Below are 13827 nucleotides of genomic sequence, written 5' to 3'. Positions count from 1 at the left end.
TATACTTCCTTGAGTGAATTCAAGATACACTAAAAGTGTGGGAGAAAAATGGAAAAAGGATACCACCTACTCAACAAAGGGTTAATTCTAAAAGTTTGCAAGAACACTAATATAGCTGCAGTGAAAAAAGGTAAAGAAATCATTTTGGTGGCCTCTCTGCTCGGTGTTTACATAACACAGAGCACAAGGGCCCTGCTCCACAGATAATGAACCCAAAAAAGGAGGAAGAAGGACAGCAAAGCATTCACAAATTGAGACAGAAAAGGAATGTGTCAGGTACCTCATGCTCCTTGATGAGCCCTTTGGTTTTATCCATACTTAGGAGTTTCTTCTCTTTGCCTAACTGCTTATTAATTTTTTTTAAAGTTGCATTAAATTTCTTTTTTTCCCTTTCTATGATGAGCTGGACATAGGATACAATTTCCTGACGAACTGCCTGCAAAATACAAAGCAATGTTCCCGTGGGATGGTGAGACAATGTTACACAGCAAATAAAAACACCAGAACACACTGTGACAAGAAAAAAATGGCTTTCAAAGATGCCAGGCCTAATGAGACCAGACAGTGGATTCTCATTCCTGCATTATCTCACCTCCCATCTCCTACGAACATCATCTTCCACCAACAGCTTCTCATGGTCAGATGAAATATTTTTCAGCAGTTCAGCTGCTTTCAAAAATTTGTCAAGAACTTTATTGTCCAAAGCATTAAAAGCTTCCTAAAAAAAAACCAAAAACCAAAACAAAACTCAGACATCATAATGAAAACCAAAGAGAAGTGAACATAACTTATTTAACCAACAAAATGACAATGTATACATCACACATATGGGGTGTGTGGTTCTGCTGTGGGTGGGTACAAGGGCATTCTCCAGCCCTGTTTATCTGCAAAAGCTTGCAGAATCAGTGGATGCTTTATGGAGAAAAGCAGGTGCTGTTCTTGTGCTTTCAGGGGAAAATTTGGTACCAAAGACAAAAGATGAAGGTTGCTGAACTCTGCCTGTTCCCTAGGGAATACCTGAGGCTGTGTCCCATGGGTGTGGGCAGTAAAAGGGTGAAAAGTCTCCATCAGCACCATGGCACCTCCAGGATGGCCTGCAATGAGCTCTGTGCCCCTCCTGCCACATTGGTCACCCAGCCTCTCTGCCACACCAGGCAACAGATTTTGGGCACTTCCATCTCCAAAACCCCTTTAAGAGATCCACATTTTGAGACAGGATATTTGATTTACCAACTACCCTCTGGGGAAAAGAGGAGGTTTAGTATTTATAATAACCTGCCCAAGAATTCAGGCATGTCATTCTTGATGGGAAGCTTAATTATTGATCAGGTCAAAAAAAAAAAAAAAAAAGGAAAGAGCTGTAGTTCTGAAAATTATGAGTTCTGATGGAGTAATTTAGGAGAGGGCACTGAATAAACTGCCAAACAGATTTATGTTTCTTCATTCAAGTTGTCTGCCAAGTTAATAAAGTGCTAAATCAGAAAACTCAGCAAAGCATTAATAGCTACCAAAAACCAAAAAGGTCAGTACTTTTCTTACTTCAGACTTTTAGAGACCACATAGCCCTCAGAACTACTCAGATTCAGCTGGTTCAGAACACAAACCCACCTCATATCTTGAAATACATTCTTCAGGACTTAATTTTTGACTGACAAGTTGCACAGCCTTTGAAATGGAGGCCTCAAGTTCTTTCTGTGATTCTTCAAAATTGAGCAAAGCTTCCTTCTCTGAGGGCTTCTTCTCAGATTTGGACAAGATGTTGTTCAGGTCACCCATGACAGCCTTGGAAGAAAGAGACTTTTCAGAATACACCTGAGTGTCAGTAATTACACAGTTATTGCTTCATAACATCACTCAAGTTTTTCAAGTTGGAGATACTAATCCTGGAAATGTTCCAGATTTTGCCCTGACGAGAGTCTGGGAGACTGATTCCAACAGTACAGAACCTTTTCTATTTCACATGACTGACAAAGAGTTTTCCATACTCTGCAATGGTAAAATTAGAGATATCTGTGTGTTTATAAACAAGTACCTCTACTTTGTCTCTGGCTTCTTTAATTCGTGCCTCCAGCCCAGTGGTGTGAGAATGCTGCTGCAACACCTGACTTGAAACATTCTGCCTCAGGGATTGCAGTATCTTTTCTGCTGCCACAACTTGGTCTTGGCACGAGGATCCTCTTGCAGCCAAACTCTGGTTTGAACAAAAAGCATTAGAAGCCTTTACAAGTGTTTATTTGTCTTTTTGTTTAAACAAACAGAGTGAAAAAGCCAGCCTTGATCATGGATGGTTGATACTTGGTAAGGGTAAGCCTCACATTCCAGCGATGGTCAGTGTACTGCACTGTAAAATCTCTGTGTGGAGAGAAAGAAATTTGCTGCCATCCACAGGGGATTCTGTTTGCTGAAGCAATTTCTTTCTGTCAGTGCAACACCTCCTGTGTCTTTGCCACAGAGCCAATCAGATGTGTTTTTAAAATGTGCTCTCTCATCCAAGCAGCTTCCCAAATGAAACCACACATTTGGATATGCAGCATCTGATCATGAAGTCATCCAAAGTGAGCACACAGCAAGGCTCAGATTTCCTTGTAGTATTCAGCACTGCAAGGCAGGAAAGCAGCTGGGTGCCCTGCATGCAGGAGTAGTGTGCCATGCTTGAATATTTATCATGGAAAGTCCTTATTAGAGCTGTTTCTACCTATGAATATTCAACACATTTCTCCTGTCTGAAGTTGTCAATTAGCATTCTCCTAATCATAATCAGAGATTTATTCTGGATCTTGACCTATTGTACTGCAGGTAACGAGTGACCTGATCTCTCCTACCCCCAGACATGGAGGTACAATGCCAGCCACATGTTTGGAGGCTCTATTTCAGGGTGTCCTTTGTTATTTCACTTTTTTTTTTTTTACAAACTAGAGTCACACTGCAAAATGAGGCTTATTTTATAAATATATTCCTGTGATTACAAAAAGATCAACTGATACTTTTCATCTCTCGTACTTCCAAATCTGTCAGGTAAATGTTGCAGTAAAAAGTGACAGGACTTTTGATTCTTCCTGCAGAAAAGCTGAATTTGTATTGCATAGCTCATATTTTCATAGGAATACCAGAAGACACTGTGTTCAAGCTAACTGGTTAACAATACACTGATACTCAGTTTATTGGCTGGTAAATGGCTAGGGTGCATGTCTATTAAACTTCTCTATTTTTTGTTAGTTTACATGTTTTCTTCAGGGATTCTCATGGGACAGACTCTTTGTTTTTGTAGGTGTGAACAGTTCTCATACAAGAATAGATTTTTGTGTTAACTGATTCTCATTTTCATGATTTTTTCACATGGGAACTTAGAAGCTAGTTGCCGGCTTAGCTGGATAGTAGGGCTTAAACTATTTTTTTACAAGACTTTTCTTTTGTAAGGCATTACCTATATGCAACAGCTAAGCTCTCTGCAAGAAGGCACAAATCATGAGAAAACTAACACTGATTCTGGTGCACAGTTACCAGATATATTTCCACAGTATACAGATTAAATGAAATAAAGAGTATTTCTGCTTATTTACAGCAGTTACACAAAGGAGTTGATGGTCACCTTCACTCCATCAGTTTATACAGGCCCTGTTGCAGAAGTAGTAAAGACAACATAAGACAGAGCCTCAACTTCTTCACTGCAAATCTTGGCATCTTTATTCTATCTCACCTTTACTGGCAGGTGAAGAAAATAAATCAGACTTTGTATTGAAGCTGCTGAGTTATATACACAGATTTTCATCTGCCATCTGCTGGGAGCTGGGGGTAATCCCAGGGAAACAATACTGACTAGTGGAATTTATTGTTAGAAGTTAATTTGTGCTCTTTGAGGATATTTCTAACAACTAGCTATAAGATGAGATTCCCAAATAACCCCATGTGCTGCTGAAAATACTTCAAGCATCCCAGCTTTTGATGGGTAAGCCTTGAATACAGCCAAGATGTCCCAAACCTCCTCCCCACATTGGAGAGTAGATGATAACAGCCCTGTGTGACCAGGGGAACGACTCCAATTGGCAACTTGCAGAGCTCTGGTCTGCTCCAAGTGCTCTGCTGGACAGGAGTAATTAATATCACTCAAGAACAAGCTGCTGATCAGTGGCACCAACAGCATTTCATTGGCACCTGCTGGTCAGCTGGACACACTGAGGGTGGAGGATTCACTCACAGCTCATCTGGGAGTGATCCTGGGAAATAACAACAAGGCACAAGCACTGTCTTGACTTCTTACAAATATTACAGCACAAAATCCACATTAAGTTCTGCTTCACTGATGATGCCTCATTTTACCCCAGCCACAAATCTGTGCTGCAAGATGAGAATCTGAGGAACAAGTATATTAAACAGCATTTTCACCTGCAAATGTTCCTCCAGCTCAGGTTCCACAGGCTCCTTGTGACTGATCTTGCTAAGGAGATGTCCCATCTCTGCTGCCCAGCTGTCCACTCCTCCAAGCAGCTCTTCAATTTTCTCCAGGCTCCCTGGAAGCTCTGTGGTCTCTTCAGCAGCATTTGTGCTCTCCTCTCCGAGCTGTCAACAAAGAGCAAGGTGAGATGTTCATTCCCATCACCTCCCCACTGCCCTCCTCCAACACAGTCACCACTTGGGTCACTTCCCAGCTTTAGCACTCAACAGGGATCAAAGGAGAAATAAATGCCAAACATATTGATATATAAACCAAGTGAGGCTCAGTTCCTCAGCCCTGAGGGCAGGTGGGAGAGCACAATCTGTCCCCTTGTCCCCTCCCCTACAAGCAGCAACACTACTATGGAGAAAACTCCTGTGCTGCAGCATCTCCCAGCCCACAGCAGGGAATTGTCCAAGAACAGCAGCTGGTGTTGGTCAAATAAAGATCAGGAAATGCACTGACATTAATGGTATTGGCAGTCACAGGCCAGAGCTCCAGCATTTGGTCTTGCATTTTGTATTAAAAATAAATATAATATATTTGATAGCCATAATGTCCAAAGCAATGCCACAAAAATAACTCAGGAAGTCCTTAAAACCTTAGACAGGCTTCTTGCACCTCACTTATCTGATTCCTCAATATATTTCCTTGATGCATCTCTTATTAAGGGTTTTTCTAGCAAACTCTGGATTTCCCTCACCCTTTGATTGCTTCCTTTGATTTTATTGCATTCTCACTAAACTCATCTCCTACAAAAATGTAGCAGCAATTTTTTGCCACCGTTTACTGTCACAGCAATAGCTTTAATAAATGTCAATGAAAGGCTCAACTCAGAAAATTAAGAGTTCTAATATTCCCAGGCAGAGTGAAAATGTCATTCTTGTGAAAGCACTCTAGGGACTGTAATATGTATAACATTAGGCAAGTTGTATAGGGATTTACAGCAGCCTAAAAACCTGTCAAGTGAGCTGGTGAAAAGTTGCATAACCTTAGAAATATCTATGCAGCAATAATTACTTTCTACCAGCTAAGACAGAGTCTGTAAAATTTAACACAGGTAAATTGATTATTTCCACCCCGAGCACTGAATTAAGAGCTTCATTCTGCAATAAGATTTCCTTTTGTAAGTGGTTTTGAGATTTCAGTTTAAAAATTGAACATTTTCCACCCTGCTATAATGAGAATTTTACTGAGCCAGAAAGATTTAGAATGGATGCTGCTGTGTACTCTGTTCCTCAAGCTGTAAAACTGGCAACCTTGAGCTGACTGAAAGATTGATCAATCTCTGATTAGCAAACTGGTAAATCTAGGAAAGATGACTTAGATGGCTGCATGGCAAAGAGAAACAGTAACTTGTAACTCACAAAGTGTGTCCTCTTGATGAACTTTGCCCATCTCCTGTTCAGTTTCTTCAGCTCTTTGGCAATATTTGATCCAACTTGCTCTTTGCTGACTTCAATGAGATGGTTTCCAGCTTCATTTAAGGAACCATGAATCGAATTCCTCTTTGCCAGTACCTCAGCAGGGATCTAGACAGAGGCATTGAAATAATTTTAAGCAGAACCCTGTCAAACATTTATTTCCAAAATGAAAAGCAGAAAAGCAACAACAGCAGCCACTGTGAGATTTAATGTTTTTCTTCCAGAAGGCTTTGAAGTATCTCTGTCAAACAAAGAGAAATCCAACCATGTACCTCTTTTGGATCCTCATTTCTGTTTTCTTCCAGCCATGTCTTTAGTAAATGGATGTTTTCTGTGTAATTACTCCAGGAGGACAGGACTTTCTGTAGAGTGGTGTTTACATTGGAAATATACTCTTTACATGTAGAAATCTTTGACTCCACTGTCTTCAAAAGTTTGCTGATTTCTTGAGGATCTCCAGCTAGGAAGTGGAATAGGGATTATTGTTACACATTTGGGAACAGAGAGCTTAATTATACAGAAACACTGCTTACATGGAACAGTAGATGGAATTAAAACTGGGGGCAGCACTTTACTTCAAAATAGTTACTGTATATAGATTAAATGAAATAAAGAGTATATTCAAAATAGAGATCTTCATACCAACTTATGTGCATAAGCTTACCCAAGTCAGGATGTTTTATGTTTTTCAAGTCTTCACAGATGTGAGTAGCAGTGTCTAGTTGTGTTTCAAGTTTCTTTTCTTCAATGAAATTCTGCTCAAAGTGAAAAGTAATTGATATGGGTACACTGAATGGCACAAAACTGAGTAAGAAATACAGCTTGGGACACTTTTGTTTTTTTTGCAATATGAACCTACAACCTACAGTTTAAATGTAAACTGAGCAAAGCCCACCCAGCAACTCAGCTGCACCCTTTAGTCTGAAACAAACTTGTTCTTTTACTCTGCTTGTGCAGAGAGTAAAGTAAATAGAACTATGAGTACCTGAATGCCACTGCCTGAGCCACAGCCCTGCATGAGTCAGGAATGCTTGCTCCAAAAAGTTACAGCCCCAGGGCAATACTGAGAAATGGCATCTAGAACCAGTCAGGCAGAACTCAGTCACATAAGCCAAAATGTGGTGAAAGCAGAAGGTGGGCTTCCCTGCATGTACAGGAACATTGAGATGCCTCACTTCTGACAGATAAAACAAACTGGGGATGGAGAGGGTGAAAGAGGAAGAAATGGGAGCAGAGGAGGACACTCGTGTGTGCACAGGGAGTGAGGGCTGATCCTCAGCCCCTCTCTGAGCTGATCTCACTTCAGCACTTTCCACTCCTACGAATGTCCTACCCAGCAGGGTACAAAACAACCTCCCTTGTGACTGTGACAAGCCCTAAACCCTAAACAAGCCCTAAACTCCCTGGCAAAGCTCTGCATTCTATCAGCTTGAGCAAGACCATGAGCTACAACTGTAGAAACAACATGATAATAAGTATTTATGAAACCAACTGAACCAACAAACTCAGCACAGATTAACTCTGCATGACCATCTCACCACAGGGTGAGGCTGACACTGCTCAGGAAACTGCTATTTTATACAACCTATTGTTGCCTCCTTCCACAGTACTGAGGCTGGTGAAATTCCCACTAATTTAACTGTGGATTTGCCAGTCTGAAAATCCTATAAAGTCCACTAAGATAGAATTCACAAGGAATCTCATTAACTTGAGAAGGGAAAAAACTGGAGGCATCAGCATCTTCACCTCTGCCTCTACTCTTGATGCAGTATCCCTTGTCACTATTTGGGGTTGGGCAATCTATATCCCCCTAAAAGCCTACATCAGTTTCATAACTTGAGTCCAGAAACTGAGCTAAGCATAAAGTGTAATAGAACAAGACAATTCATATTCACCACAAAGCATGAGGAGGTAAAGAAGCTGGGAAAAGGAAGAGGCAGCAGTGTGAATAATGGCTGGTTTTGAAAAAAGCAACTACTGAACTACCCCAGAGAGGGTTCTGTGGATTGGAGCTAGGGAAGGGCTGCTACAAATGGCTCTATAAATAATAGAGAAAGAAAGAAATCTTCACAATAAAGAATCAAAACAGGCAGAGAGAAAATCACAGTCATGGTTTGTGTTACTTCCAGAGACTGAAGAAAGAAATCTCATTCATAGCAAAATGGAAGATTTTGGGGGCAAGAAAAGCTTCTAGGGAGGTCTACCTGCCCTTCTTTGAATAAATCTGAGATTTCACCAGTCCACCATGCTTCTACCAGCTATAATATCTTCAGATGACATAAGACTACAATCAAAGAGAGCGAGGAAAGAATTACCATCAGGCTGTGATACATATATCTGAAACTTACATTCCAATTTTCCAGCAGTGATTCCACAGACTCTTTAGCCCCATATTTCACATCCCAGATATTTAGCTTTAACTTGACCTCATTGGCAATGGCTGAGCACAGTCCATAGTGGTATTCAAGAAAAGTGCTGGGGTTTGTAGAACGAATATTGCTAAATCTGCAAACAGAAAATAGTTCCAAAAGTTTATTCAAAACCATTAGATACAAAAGGCATTAATGTATCAGGATTTTATCCTAAAAAATCAAAATTACATATATGTAAACATTTTTCTTTAAAGACAGGAATTAAATTCTAAGATAGCAACAGTTCATTCTTTTTTTAAAGCAGCAACAATTGAGCAGTCAATGTTGTCTACTCAATGTATAAAAACCTTAAATGCCCAAAAAAGGGACATCTGCCACCTGTATGTCCAAGCATCTCAGGTTATGGATACAGATTCACTGCTCATTTTTATAAATATCCTCCAACAGATATTTGGAGTAGTACAAGATTACAGTGATTTTTAATGGTGGAAATAAAAGTTTAGAGAATCCTGCCACCAGGGAAATTTTTACATTGAAAACATTCAAGTTTCCTATCCCTAGTGGTTGTTTCATATCCCCACTAGCAAAGGGCATCTGAAAAGGTCCTGTTAATGAGCTCTACTCTGTACACACAATTAAACATTCATTGGACCAATGAGAGATCTCTGCCTCCTCCATTTGAGAGTCAGCCTATGTTTAGGTCAAAAATGCTTTTTTTTTTGCAAAGCATGGATAAATTATGTGCTTTGTTCAGAATAGCAGAGCCAGTCAATAGCAGAGCTGGAATACAACATGAAGTAGATGGAATTTGAGCATCACAACCTTCTTTTCATTTCCTCTAATTTTTCAGGCAAGACTAGTGGCATATTCTTCTCATCTTCATTCTTAAATGACTGAAGGGTGTCCAAGTGAGAATCAAAACAATCCATCAAGCCCTGGGGAGAACAAGACACAGTAAGCCATTAATTTTGATCTAGAGTATTTCATCTGGGAATCTCCAGCTCACCTGCTGTTAGGGAAGGAGCTATTAAGAACTAGTCAGCACAAGACAATCTCCCAGTGTCTTTACTCATTAAAGTGCAATAAAAGTATTTATCTAATCCCCTTTTAAAGTGCATCTTTTAGTGCAATACTACCTGATTTCTCTTATCATTGTGCATCTACTTAAATCTAAGGACCACAGACCTTACACTACCCTGCTATCAGTTTTTTCTGCATTTTCACTATCATCTTTAGGAGAAACAAAACATCATTCTAACAGCTTCAGGGTATTAAGCTGCGCTTTGCTATCCCTTAGCAAAGGCTGACAGCAAAACCTGTTGAATAAATTTATTATGTCACCTGCTCCATAGTTCATTTGACTGCTCAATAAATCTCTGTCTAACACCAGGCAGACAGGGTATCAAATTAACCATTCAATGGCCAGAGTCCTGTGATTGGGGAATATTTTACAGGCATGTGTCTCAGCACCAAATTCCCTACCTGAAAATAAAACATAACATGTATTGCACAGAAGATAAGCCTATTTCTCAGTGTCATATTAAAAAAAATATAAGTTCATTTCTATCTTATAAAATCTGCCACAAAGCATGTTAATGGAAATGGCGAAATCCTGAAACAGCCTTCAACCACAAAAATAGTTCATAGATTTTCAACACTGGATTTTGAAATCTTAACACTGAAGCACAGACAATTATGAGCGCTGGTGGATGATTTCCTAGATCTTAAAAATTTGCATTATAAGATACCACCTTGCCAGTATGATCCCTACACACAACATACTAAAAGGGGAAAAAAATTTCAGCAGGATGTCTTCCCAACAAAAGAGGATTTGCCATAAATTAAGCATTAATGTGTTTCTTCTTCTGAAGGAATGACATCATTTTATCTATGTTTAATGGGAAAAAAATAAACGCCTTAAGAAATGACATCAGTCTCTATCTTACTCTTAAAAATGCTTTAAGTACCTAGGTTGCACAACAGAAATCTTTGATCAAATGGCTAAAGACTGACAAAACTGTTACCAGTTAAAAAGCCATCTCTCCTATCAGGAACTGACTAGAAACAGTACAACAGAGTAGTGTTATTAAGCCACTTGCAAGAAGCTCCACTGCCCATTCTTTCCAATTCTCTTTAAGGACAATGTCACAAAACCAGCAAATTTGTTTATAAAAAACTCAAGTATGGCATTATGATCACCAGCCAGGCATCAACACATATACTCTTTCAGAACTTTCAAATTCAAAAGGATGTTTAAACTATTATCTATACAAATATTTGAAGATCAGAATAAATAACTTGCATGGTACAAAGGTATCAAAATACCCTTGCCTTGAATAGAACTACAGAGTGATTCAGCAAATATTTAACTTTAAACACACAAGCTTCTTGAACTATTTAACTTTTAAACACACAAACTTCTTGAACTCCCTGGAATGCAACCTTAAGCTCAAGTGCTTTTCTGAATAGGTATGCATTAAGTACAGATTTAAAGATAAAGATGTAATTATCCTGTGATATTACTTAACAAACAAACAAGTTGCAGGAACCACATAAAAAAGAATAGCATAATTTACTCATTGAGGCAGTACTCAAATTTAATCTCCCCCCAGTGAAGTCTGAAACCTGCCTTATAGACCCATGCAGTTATTTAATTAAACTCATAATTCTTCAAAGGTATGTTCAGAAGAGCTTTTCATCTTCAGAAGACAAACATATGCACACCACTTCCCAAAATGTCAAACAGCAATTCCATAACAAGTGCTTTGCCAGGTCAAACTGAAGCAGAATTTCCTTTGTGATCAGCATACCTTAAATATTACAATTATTTCTCTGAAGACAGACATTGCTTTGAAAGGGTCCTGTAAATCAGGCAAATCTTCTGCCTGCAGACGTTCCACCTCCTGGAGCCAAGCCTCAATGCTATCCAGAGGGGAGGGCAACATCTGGTCCAGCTTTGCTTTCCACTCGTTAATCTTTAAAAGGAAAACAAGTGGATTAAATCTCTCACTATTATTTTCTTCCCCATCTCCAAGATGCTGATATAAGCTGCATAAGGTGGTGCTCAAGACATCCCAGGAACCCACTCCCTCATGCCTGTCAAAAAAAAAAAAGGGTTTCCAATGAAGTCAGCTAAAATCAGCCCTGTTTACCTCAAACCCAGGTTTGCTCCCAGCCCGTAACCTCTGCAACACCACAGAGAATTTGGCATTCCTGTCCTTTGCTGGTGACCATTCCAAGGCCCAGAAACAGGAAAATTTATAGTGAACTAGCCGCAAAAATAGGGGGGGAAAGAGAGATGAACAGCTGGGGCTGACAGGGGAACATCTCTTCCAAAACCAGCAATTCCCAGCATGGCCCTACACATCCCAATCTGAGCCAACACACCAACCTCACTGCAAAGCACTGACCAACCAGGCCCCACTAGATCAGTGTCTGTGCTCTGAGCCAACTGTGTCCCAAAAAAACCTTTAAAGCATAAATAGGCCAAAAACTTTGATCAGAAGAGTGCTTCAAGATAACCAGATGCATTTCCAGGGATGTTTCAGTCTTGAGGCTCAGGAGGCAGAAGGGTAACACACAAAAAGCCACCTTCTGCCTCCTCTTGGGCGCTGAATGCCACTCAGACTGTCTGGACTTCAGGTTCAGGGTCAAACCTCTTTTATAATCCCAAAAAAAGCATCATTCCCCCATTTTTCCCAGTGTGAGTTCCTGAGGTAGACTTAGGCTTCTTCATCCATCCCACACGCTCATGCTGGTAATGGGGTGAGTGAGAGAGAAATGCCTCTGACCTGAGAGATCACTTTATCCCACTGTTCCCTCATCTGCTGCTGGCCTTCACTCAGCTCAGCTTCACCCCTTTTTGATGACAACACAGGCAGAAAGGGGATTTTCTCTTGGTTAAATGTTTCCATAAATGACATCATTTCCTAGAGATAAAATAAAAGAGCAATTCACAGAAGACGTCGGATGGAGGCTCACAGAGCCAAGTCCTGCCTTTGAACACACTGCTAGGAGCTCCATTAACTTCAAAGGGTGTGATGCATGCAAAGGCAAGACAGCAAGAGGCATTCTTGTCTCCAGGCAATATTTGGGTCTGCAATTATAGGTGCCATTCCCTAAGTCTGTATTTAACATAATGTTAGTGCAGTGAGAATACAGTTCTCCCCTCCCAGCAAGAGAAAGGGAAAATTTCTCCTCTCACAGTTCCCCATGGGCCACTTTATTACAAACTCTGGCTACAATATAAGCCAAAGGAAATTTTGCTGCAGCACAACCTAGAGCCAGCAATTCAACTACTCCTCTACAACATTTGCTGGGTAAATCCTACTGTAGTAATTAGCACAGAAATAGCAAAAGTTACTCTGTGAAGGGCCTACGTGCTTGAATCTTGTCCAAGTCTTCAACTACGTCAATTAATTAAGACACTACTTTACTCTTTCCACAACCTTTGCTCAAAAATGAAATAACATATCTCTTTTTCATAACAGAGAGAATTTAGCCTACCTTTCCTTCAATCATATGAGGGATTTAACAATTACATCGTCAGATTTCCAAGTTTTCTTTAAAAGCTTATTTAACAGTTCAGGCAATGAAGATGAAAAATATTAAAAACATTCACAGAAACAGATTCTTTTCACAGAACATGAAATGCAACTTACTTTGTACTTCTGGTAGTATGCTTCATTCTCTGTTTCCACCAGCAGTTTTGCTAACTTCTCCTCCTGTGCAGCCAACCAGCCCATGGCCTCTCTTACTTTCTCCTGGTAATTAGAGCAGAAAATTTCATTTTTCCATTTTGCAAGCATTGTTTTTAATTTACATTGTGCCATAAAACAACACTCATTGAGCATATGATAAAATCTATTCAAAGTTATTGAAAAACAAATAATAACTCCTGGGGACCCTGATGAGTTTTGAGTCAGGCACTATTACATTGCAGGGACAAAATTTTAAACCTGGCACCCGGATATATGAAGACATCAAAAAAAGACCTGGCTGCAGTTCTGCTGAAAGGAGATCATCAGTATGTGAAAAACCAATTAAACTCTCATAAGAAAATACAGAGAATACAAAATGTGGGTTCCTGGTCAGTGTTATCTGTCAAAGGCAATTTCTGTCCACTTTACATGTCAGCCACTAAATTTAAAGCTGGTTGTTCTGTGCATCTGCAAATCTGCTTTTCCTCCAATGTTTACACAGACTTCAGAGCACACATGAAGACAACTCTGCAATAGTTAAATGAAAACAAAACAATCTGCACAGCAGTTCCACCTGTAGGACCAACCAACATGGAGGTTTTTCTACCACACAGGAGCATCAGAAGGCTCAAACCAATTCAGTTTGAGCTAGCAGAATCAGAGGATCTACTATGTGCTACTGACTCAGATATAAACTGGGTAAAGAAAGCACATTCATTTGAAAATGCCTCAGTGATAACCCACACAACATACCTGCATGTCTTCCTCAGACTCAGGCAAATTCTTGGAGTATTGCAGAAACTGAGCCACGTAAGTCATGATTGATTTTTCATCTGGATTCACAGTGTCAACATCTACAAGAGCCAATTCAGCATTTACATAATTATGCAGCCTTCTAG

At 39.9% G+C, this 13827-nt stretch overlaps 1 protein-coding gene across 1 annotated transcript in view; it reads right to left on the bottom strand.

Moving 5' to 3' along the window:
* The window catches only part of SYNE2 (spectrin repeat containing nuclear envelope protein 2), a 175740-nt gene that overhangs the window by 128817 nt on the left and 33096 nt on the right, over window positions 1–13827 (bottom strand). The window contains exons 9-22 of the mRNA XM_064713480.1: window positions 13682–13782; window positions 12890–12991; window positions 12020–12157; window positions 11039–11203; window positions 9051–9163; window positions 8205–8361; window positions 6521–6611; window positions 6129–6316; window positions 5800–5964; window positions 4384–4557; window positions 2033–2191; window positions 1609–1782; window positions 593–718; window positions 281–436 (exon numbers count right to left, since the gene is read on the bottom strand). Coding sequence (XP_064569550.1) covers window positions 281–436; window positions 593–718; window positions 1609–1782; window positions 2033–2191; window positions 4384–4557; window positions 5800–5964; window positions 6129–6316; window positions 6521–6611; window positions 8205–8361; window positions 9051–9163; window positions 11039–11203; window positions 12020–12157; window positions 12890–12991; window positions 13682–13782 — 2009 coding nt within the window. The remainder of the gene's footprint in view (window positions 1–280; window positions 437–592; window positions 719–1608; window positions 1783–2032; window positions 2192–4383; window positions 4558–5799; window positions 5965–6128; window positions 6317–6520; window positions 6612–8204; window positions 8362–9050; window positions 9164–11038; window positions 11204–12019; window positions 12158–12889; window positions 12992–13681; window positions 13783–13827) is intronic.

Source organism: Zonotrichia leucophrys, chromosome 5, assembly GCF_028769735.1.
Source record: "Zonotrichia leucophrys gambelii isolate GWCS_2022_RI chromosome 5, RI_Zleu_2.0, whole genome shotgun sequence".
Taxonomy (NCBI): domain Eukaryota; kingdom Metazoa; phylum Chordata; class Aves; order Passeriformes; family Passerellidae; genus Zonotrichia; species Zonotrichia leucophrys.
This window is presented reverse-complemented; position numbering and strand designations above follow the sequence as displayed.